At 36.7% G+C, this 9,870-nt stretch overlaps 1 protein-coding gene across 22 annotated transcripts in view; it reads left to right on the top strand.

Moving 5' to 3' along the window:
* EPB41 (erythrocyte membrane protein band 4.1) overlaps positions 1-9,870 on the top strand; it is a 189,670-nt gene that overhangs the window by 152,476 nt on the left and 27,324 nt on the right. For 11 of the 22 annotated variants that reach the window (XM_019660270.1, XM_019660309.1, XM_019660319.1 and 8 more), the window contains 2 exons: positions 1,253-1,429; positions 3,214-3,264. In XM_019660270.1, the coding sequence (XP_019515815.1) occupies positions 1,253-1,429; positions 3,214-3,264 (228 nt within the window). Of the gene's footprint in view, positions 1-1,252; positions 1,430-3,213; positions 3,265-4,576; positions 4,688-9,870 lie in introns of all 22 variants that reach the window. The other 11 variants (XM_019660422.1, XM_019660299.1, XM_019660412.1 and 8 more) reach the window with 4 other exon arrangements.

Here is a 9,870-nt window from a genome sequence, read left to right as displayed (position 1 = left end):
AGAAAAATGTTGGACAAGAAACATTGAGTTTTGTCTTCAAGTTGTATTTTCCAGGTTATTTCTGGCCAAGTTTCCCTTTAGAAAGTTGTTGTATACCTCCTGTTCCATAAACCTGAATATTACTTCTCATGTTTTTAGTTGTATTAACCTTAGTTTTGATCATTTCTCCCTGGAATATCCCCTTTAGGAGCTTACCCCTAATTGTCCAGTATGCAAGTATGCTGGAACAGTTGTTATTTTAAATCATCGAGGAGGGCAATAGGATATTTGATGAACTCTTGTTAAATCATGCCCAAATCATTGACGGTTACTAGAAGAAGGTCCCTCTTTTGAATTGTACGTGGGAATGAACTGAAGCTATGAGAAGATAGAAAGCATAAGGCTTTTAGTTTGTGTGACTAGTATTGGCAAGGAAAAAAAGCCATTGTATTATATACCCCTGAATAATTATTCGGACTTAGTAACAACCTACTCTGGAGGCTTGAGCCAAGAATTTCAGTAAAAAAAAAAAAATTTTTTTTAATAATCTTAAATCCGATCCCTTTCTCCCAGAGGAATAAGTTTTTGTTTGGTTTTTTTTGCACAATTATAGCTGACATACAATATATTAGTTTCATAGTGATTCAACATTTACATACCAGCAATAAATTCTTATATCAAGAAAGGGCTACTCCTGTTTACCAAAACCCAACAACAGCCACCTAGTGATAGGGGAGCCAAACCATCTCTGGGTAGAAATAGAGGGGTACTATACAGATGCAAGTCAGCAACACAGGCAGCCAGTGGTAGGAGCTGAATCCCTCACCATGTCCTTTATTGAACAGCTTCTCCTTATCTGTTGCTATCTCCATCCTGCCTGAGCTGAGCCTAAATTCGTTCATATCAAGTCGAGGCTAATTGAGTTGTGGGATGACCTTCTTCGGATGAGGAGCTGGAGATCTGGCAATGTGTCATGATGGGAAGAAGGGTTGTAAAATTAAAAAGTGAGCTCCTTATAGGTTAAGAGCTATGGGGTTATGACGCTTCACTGCTTCCAAGAAAAGCACCTTGTTTTTGTTTTTTTTTTAAAAGCAAGCAAATATACCATGCTGTATATTTACAATTTGAATGCAATTTATGGATTAATAACATCTATCCTGGATGTGGTGAGTTTTCTGCCATTGCCCATAGACGGTGATGGGCTTCCCTTGGTGTGTTTTTTTTTCCCCCCCTGAGTACTCATTGTTTTGCATCTTTGTCCTTTCAACTATAGGATTTAGACAAAAGTCAAGAAGAGATCAAAAAACATCACGCCAGCATCAGTGAGCTGAAGAAGAACTTCATGGAATCTGTACCAGAACCACGGCCTAGTGAGTGGGATAAACGCTTATCCACTCACTCCCCGTTCCGAACACTTAACATCAATGGCCAGATCCCCACAGGAGAAGGAGTGAGTACTCTGTCCACATGACCAACTGTGAGAATGAGTGAAATAAATGTTTTTGTATATTAATATTCTGTATCTGAGAGGAAGTTTAAAGCCAAAATTTAGCTTTGGTGCCTCACCAGTTCATTGCAGCTTTAAGGCATTGATCAAACACTTGTTTTTTTTAAGTCATAGGGACTACCCAGTCTAATTATGGGAGGCACTTAGAGCTACCCGTGGATGATTTAGGGTTTGAGAACTCTCTCTGCAGCTGCATGCTGCTAGCTGGGGTGTGTTTACAAATTGACCGTAAGCCAGTGGAACTTTATGTTCAAACTGTACCTTCAAGGACCAGAGAGTTTACTAAATTTAGTAAGGTCAAAATTGGAAAGGGACAAGCATTTTTTAAAAACTTTATTTGAACATTTGCACAACTTAGAAATGTCTGGAATGGTTGGCCACAATTATGTAATAAACCAAGGAGGCCCCTAAGCCAGAGAATGCAGAATACCACGTATTAATGATTGTATTCAATTTTAGGAAAACTATTGATTTAGTTTTATCTTCATGATAACATCAGACTTTTGATACGCTGTTCTAAAACATACCGTAGTCACTGTTAGAGGAAGCCAGAGATACCTTTCAGGGGCTGTTCTTTTTTTATTATTGTTGTCATTACCTATTGTAGAAACTCTACACCCAGCTAAATACATCTGTGTAATGAGAATATCTTAAAAGTTACCTTTAGCGTATATTCAGAAATTATTTACTTAATTTTTAGTCTGTCAGGTTAAATATTTATATAAATAGTCACAATGACTCAATGACTGATTATAATGATTTTTTAATTATATGCTCGTTTTTTACCCCAAAGCAATAGCAATTCTAGTTAAGAAAGGTAAAGTGATGTCTTAATAATTTAAAAACATTTGTTTTTCTATTCAGAATTTATGGTAAACTATCCAACTTATTGTTTAGTTTCTGGAACTGGAGAAGAAAATAAAAGTTGGTTCACAAAGGGTGCTTTTTATATTTTTCAAAATGTGATGAAAATTGGCTAACAATTCTCCAAGTAGAGTTGAAACAGTTTCACCCAGTAAAGGTGAAGAATTCCTGAATGATGGAAAGCTAAATAGAGTTACCAGGGATGATAGGACACAGTTTGTCATATTCACTGTTGTCTCAGCCTCTGTGCCTTTGTATGCATAGATGCTAGTTTTGTATTCTAAATCTAGAGAATGTCCCCTGAACTGAGAACAGTGACTTTTTCCTCATGGAGAAAATGCCTGTTGCTATCTCGCCTGGTAACTACATATTTTCTAGAAGTTTCCTTTTTGACTCTGTGCGAATAATAAAAGATGTTCAACTACTTTGAAAAAGTAACTTAGTATTCTCTTGGATGAGGTTTGGAAAATTTGAATCAGCCTCCATTTCCAGAAAATATTTTATGTCTTAAATAGAAACCCTTCAGAACTATCTCAGGGCTGGTTTTGCAAATGGCTGTGTCATTCTGTGGGTTTAAAGAAAATGACTCTTTAAAAATTAAATTAGATCAGTGGGGAAGAACTTAAGCAACTTTAGCTCTATGCTTGTGTATATGACCTCTCTAAATGAATAATGAAATAAATAAGGACTGTACTGTGATAACCTTTTATATAGGATAATTCCACTTTCTGGTGTATCTTACTTTTTCTTTAATAATTAGTACAATATTTCTGCTCTCTGGGGATATCTCTTCCACCTTTGACAGCATTGTTGTTGCATTGCAAAAAAAGCAACTGAATTTTATATAATTTGTGTATGACCAGGTGAAGAAAACCTCTGTCCTTCTCTCGGAAAGAAAGGTTGGTGGGCCAGAGGTAAAGCTGCTGTTATGACTTGTGCTTCTCAATCAGAATTTGCTCTTGTCATGGCATTAAGCAGATAATCCCCCCAGAATCGAACAGCAGCTGCTGAGTAATTTTTTGTTTTCTTTCGGCTATTCTGGTAAATTCACACTCACTGCCTTTTGACCTAACACATAACATTTCCACTGCTGCAGCTTTTGCAGCTTTCAATTTGCTTATTTCAGCGCATGGCTGGTTGAAAAGCTGCATGAAGATGTAAATATGTATTCAGAGAGAAAATTAATTTAATTGTACCCTATTCTTTTTATGTTGTCTTTCTTCTCCCCTTTATTTTCTTTTAAAAATCATTATAATTTTGCATCCTTTCTTTTCTTCTTTTCTTTTTTGCTGACCAGTCCCCCAGCTACTTTCTCCCTGATACATATCACTTAGGGGTGTGCAAAGAACCAGTGTCGCACTTCCACAGTGATCCAAGAAGGCTGGCTCAACTGAGAGAACTTAGAGCCAAGTTTTTCCTTTCATAGATAATGTGTCTTGACTGGATGGCAGAGTACAGAAATGGGGGGTGGGGGTGGGGACTTCACAATTGGACAATTGGAAAAAAGTAATTTTCCTTAAAAATCTCAAAAGTATTTGCTTAATGTGATGTATCAACCTTCATGATGGTTGTTATTATTTTTAATCATGATTCTGAGAGAGAGGGGAGGGGAGTTTGCAATTGTTAAGATTTGTGGTTTTGGGGTTTTATTTTGGGGGGTAGACCTTGGAGACACATATAAACTTTTATACTTTTTTTCTTTGCAATCTTTCAAATGTATAGGATTAAGATTTTTATTCCCCTGAGCAAAAGCTAACTGCCATATTGAATGAACTGTTACAGTTTTTAAAATCTATATGAAGAGATATGGGGATAACTTTTATATTCTGCCATTCTATTTGTAATAAAAGGAACTTTTCTGATGGGAAGAAGAATTTTTCATTATTGGCTTTGCCCAAATGAGAAAAATTGGCAGCACCAAAACAATGAAAAATGACCCAAAATTCATATGTGACTATCCTTGAAGGAAGAATAAATACTATAAGGAAATCCAGTGATTCCTTGAACTTTCAGGACTTGTAGTGTTCATTCATTCAAAAAATGATCTGTTGAGTACCCTACTGTGTTATAGAAACTTTGTCGGGATAAATTGCCAAAGTAAAGTGAAATAGTGTCCAAAAGATCTCCTTAAATCCTTTGCACATCCCCAAGTATCACTTTTGAGCATTTTTTCATCTGTCATTTTGTTCATCTTTCTCTGTCTTTCTTGATCTTCTACCATGAAAGCAGACACAGGAACGTGCTCTGTTAGTGCAGCATGAAGAGAAAAGTAAAAGGCAAGAGAGATCTGCTGAAAGAACCTTGCCCCAGCAAGAAAATGAAGAAATTCTTCCCAAGGTTTCTATTCCAATCCCCGAGGATCACAAGTCTTTCAAAAAGTGCCACCTCTACTCTAGTACTTTTCCATCTCCTCGTATTCCTTTCATGATGTCTTTTCTCGTGGTTCTTGCGTTGGCTGTTTGGTGGTTGGTCTTTCTGTGATCGAAAAACAGGGCGCTCGCCTGAAACGTCAAGACTAAAACCATTGAACTTTGGTCGTTGACTTCTACTGTGTTATCTCCTGTATGATGCTATCTGATCTTGATAGTCCGCTGTCCTAGGGGAGTTCTCATGATCATTTTTCTGTAAAAAAAATGTTACCCTTTGTAGAATATGTGTCATGGGTTACAGGGGAGTAGGAATGGATTGCCCAAGCCAGCTTTCTTCACTGAGGCTGAATAATTTTAGAGAAATCAGGTCTAAGCATACGGCAGGTCAGGACCTTCCCCCAAAAGCTTTACCCCTTATCCTGCATGTTCTCATTGTTGATTGTTGCTGTGTCCTCCTCTCCAGTGTTTCCCATGAAGCAGGATACTTGGTAGAAATATTTGATGGAATATTTTCCTTATCTTCTATAGTCATCTGTGTGGCATGGGCCCTGTAGTTTAAGAAAACAATTCAACTTGCTAACCTTTCAAAAGCCTTAAAATGATACATTTTAATCTATGAATCCAAAACCACTCCTGTTCTTGAGATATCAAACCAGTGTATACAAAGGCCTTTTTTTGGAAAAGGGCTTTTGACTTCTGTGGCCTTCTTACGTGTATTTCTGAGATGTACAGGGACAGAAATCTTTATCCTGCCTGGTGTAGAGAAGAGATCTGCAATGGTTACATGCCATCTTTTCACAAGTAGGATGTTGATGGTTTAAGGAAAATGGTGCTGGTGCCCCTTAGCCTCCAGCCAGGGCTGAATTTCCCAGACTACTCGACCCATCGTTACAAGTCCTGGAATACAGATTTATTAAAAATCTGGACATAAACATACCCTTCTCTGAATTAAAATACTGTGTTAACTTCTTTATGACTTAAGTAATTATACTGCTAGAAGCAATATTTAGCCATTATGGTAAGCTTAAAATATATATTGATATATTTTGTTTTCCTGATACACTTTAGACATGCTTATTTCTTAAATTTGTGTTGAAATCAATTGTTTTTCATTGATGACCTTGTGAGCTAAAGTTGTGTCGTGACAAGTATATGTCCTCTGTTTGCATGTTGATTTTTAAGGCTTTCCTGAAGTAAATATGAGCGTGTTCTCTCTTCACAACTCAGATGCCTTAATCGGTTGTTTTTTGCCTCGGTATTAATGAAACCTTGCATGTAGCTTGCTGTTTATGGCACTTGATTGTACCAATATGGATGACTTGGTTAATGTTGTCTCAAATATTTGTTTTGAAATCTGAGTTTCATGGGATTATCAAACTGAGATTATTGTACTTTGTTTTACTCCTCATGCCTTTTAGTTGATGAAACTTCTAAACAAGACTTTTTGTTTTTAAGATGATGGCTTTTTATATCAAAAAAGAGAGAGAGAGAGAGAGAGAACAGTAAAGCCAAGAATCTTCTGTCCTTCAACTTCCCCACTATTATTTTATTGTCTCTGTAGACATGTAGAAATAATTCCCAGGTATTCCTGAAAACTGCTGTTCTGTCATTATAGGCCTTCCCCACAAAATGGGAAAAGAAGCAAGGAGTGGGTTAAATTTAAAAATCTGGTATGAGTGTGTATCTTTCATGTCCCAGGCTATGTCTACTTACAACAAATATTTTGTAATTAAGCATATTTATTGATTCACTCACAATAAGAAACAAGAGACCTCAAGTCAACCTGAAATATCGCGAAGCTGTTCTCTAACACAGAAAGTGATGGTCATAAGTACTCCCCTTTATTTGTGAAATAGGGATGTAAGAGTTTTCCTTATGAAATAACAAAACTGGAGCATTTGGTTAGATTCTTGTTTCAAGGAGCTAAAAAGGAAATCTTAGAATTTTATTGATACTTTTATAACTGTTTCAGATTGTATTTCCAGTTTTCATCCCTGTACACAGCTGTTTATGAATTATTATTGTAAACTTCACCTTGACTTTTGTTTCCCTTTGTATTAGAGTTATTCCAAGTCTATTAAAAGTCTAGCGTAGTAAGCCAACAATACTTTGTAGTTTTCTGAAGTGGAGCAAGAGTCCTCAGAGATGCTTACTGATGGTCAGAGGAGAAGGGCCAAGCCTCTGTATTGGACTAAGCTGGCCAGTACAGACCCAAAAGATATACCCATCACAGTTATTAGAGGAATAACACTGGACATTACAGCCTTGTATTACCTGAAGTTAATCTGCCGATATTTGTAATCTAACGCTGTAAATAGTCTTTGTTTTCCTCTCACACCTCATTTCATTCTCAATACCATAGACAGATCCAAATAACTGTGTATTGGTTTTATGCTGGCTCAGTTTCTTAATGGCAGGTTGATAAGTAAAAAACAAAATGGACTAAAGTTGTTAATACAAACCAGTAAAAATTACTGAATTTTCGCCATGATTTTGCTATTAATCATTTCTAGAATGATTCTGAGAAGTTAATTTAACTACCTGGTGCCCAGATTTCTACCTAGTAACGTAGAGACAAGCCTACCTCATGAGAATGAATCTGTAGCTTATTCCAGGAACCAAAAACTCTGGTTATCATTCAATTCTTGAACTTTTGGGAAATGGGACTATTGGATGGAAACTAAAACACAAACACACATTAACTTCTTGGAATTTTTTATATTAAAGTAAGCAATTAAATAGCTGTGTTTATTTCCTCCTGCTCCATATTGGTATTTGAACCAGCACTTAAAATTATTAAAGTTAAAAAATGTCTTTCCAAATTCATTATACTCTTAAGCAATTCACCTTATCCATATGGTATATACTTACCAAATTTATTATACTCTTAAGCAATTCATCTTATACATATGGTATATACTTAGAGTGGAACATGCTTGAAAATAAAGCCAGCATCAATATTTTGAACCTATCTTTTAGCCATTTTCTTATGCTAATACTTGGTATAGGAAGGAGATTCAGTTTGCATGGGTCGGTTTTACTACTTGTTTACATCTTTGGTAAAAGTTTTGAAGGACAAAGATATTGACTCTGTTGACTAAGATTAACCTGGGATAATCTGTGGATTAGATTTCCAGTTGTCATTCTAAATCCTTGTATATGTCTTTCTATTACTCAGTTTTAGTCTGAAATTCCTGTGGATATAAGCCAATTCACTTTCTCCCACATTCCTAAGTCACTTCTATAATACTTCCTACAGATAAGCATGTAGGACAGACACACTGGGCAGTTGAGGTTTGGTTATTCTTTAGAAAGCATTACCAATCAAACTTTATATTTGGGTTTTACCCAGTGATCACATATTTTCAAAAGAAAGACAGAAAATTCAAAAATAATATGAGACACTTTCTCTTTCTTTTTTTTTCCCTAACAGTATTGGGTATAGTCAAGATATACAGAACTTCTCTACAGAGTTTCCTTCCCTTTTATTCTTCTTCATAGAAATTATAAAATCCCAAACTTTTTTCACAGCATTCTCAACCACATTGAGAAGGACTATCATATTGTTTCTTTTATAAATAGAAATTTTGCCCTTTTTTTATTGTACTCAAGCTTCCGCTGTTGTTTGTCTCTCCCTTTCTAGTACCAAAATGACAACTCCTTCTTATTCTCTATTATCCATGGCATGTGCGACAACTTTACGCGCTTCCTCTACATTGTCGTGGACAGTGTCAGGAGGTCTGCTCTCATTTCTGTGGCTCTTACCCCTCATGCCTTAGAATCTCCTTTTTACTGCAACAGGACACGATGCGAAAAGAAACACATTGGTGTGGACCTAGGAATGGACTGCTGAAATCGTGAAGATATGGTTGTTCAAGTGAGGAAGCCATAGACGGTTAGGCTGGAAGAGGAAGCGGGGTGGTTGTGATCAACAATCACAAATTCGTGAAGTATTTCATTTTGGAAATGAAATTCCTATCATACTGGAGCTTGAGAGGCAAAAAGAGAAAGTAGCTTATTACTCCCATAGATGGAAAATACAGACTCAAAGCTAAATAACTTTAATAATAGCCTAACTAAATGTATAGATGACAGATTGTTGAGGAAATGCATGCTTTAGGAATGCTTTCCTAATCTTTTGTGACTGACATCCTAGAGGGCAGCGCTCTCCTTTATCGTAGTCACAATTCTATTTGGGATAAATAATAAAATAAATCAAACATTTTAAAGATTACAGGGGGATGGGGAGGCAAAGAGTCCCAACTATTTCTTCAGGTCCCCCCAAAATCAATAAAGGATGCAGTTTAGTCTCCTTTTCTCCTTTACTGTCTCTTTAAAGAAGAGCCTTCCATATGTATAGGATCCTGTCTCAACAAAACACAGAGAATACAAATGAAGGGGAAAACATGGTTGCTGCCATCCATTCACTTATTCATTGCCTACTAAGGCAATGAACTGGAGTGCTGCAGAGAGGCAGCATTATCAGAATGTTAGGGGCCAGCTCCTCTCCCCTTCCAGGCTTGACTCTTCTGTACAGTATCATTTAGAGATTCAGAGACCAGGTGGCCTCCCAGCTTGTGATTAAATATCTCCCAAGATATAGCACATTATATCTTTGGACATCTCTGATTTTTGTATGTAAATCATTCTTATGTTAAGCCAAAATCTGTTTCCCTATAGTTTTCGCTTCTTGGTCCTGAATATATGCATTCTGAAGAATTTTCTATCTTCCCTATCGTAAGGTCTTCACATAGTTAAAAGTAACCCTCATGTTGGAATTAGTCACAGTTCTTGCCTTCAGATAATTTACCATTTTATATCCAGACCTGTCCCAGGCTTTCTCCTAGCATGCTATCCTTCTGCTTTCTTCCTTTCTTTTTCTAGCTTTCCTTGTTCTATCAGCTCTTTTTCTTTCTGGCTCCATTGCCCCTATTTAGTCCCTGTGGTTCATTTAGCTTTATGTCTCTACCCAGTAACTTGCCCTCCCTAAAAGAACATTTTGAAATTCCTGAAAATCCCAGCTTCTTCCTAGATAACACAGGCACATGGGATTTTATTTTTTAGAGCAAAGAATGGGGGTGGGTTAGTTTGTAGCTTTAGAAACTTCTCCTAGCCCAGAACCTGTTGACAAGAGAGTATCACTGTGGGGCC

The sequence above is a fragment of the Hipposideros armiger genome, unplaced genomic scaffold (assembly GCF_001890085.2).
Source record: "Hipposideros armiger isolate ML-2016 unplaced genomic scaffold, ASM189008v1 scaffold_10, whole genome shotgun sequence".
In the NCBI taxonomy this organism is placed as follows: domain Eukaryota; kingdom Metazoa; phylum Chordata; class Mammalia; order Chiroptera; family Hipposideridae; genus Hipposideros; species Hipposideros armiger.
Note: the sequence above shows the minus strand (reverse complement) of the source record. Positions and strands in the feature narration are given on the sequence as shown.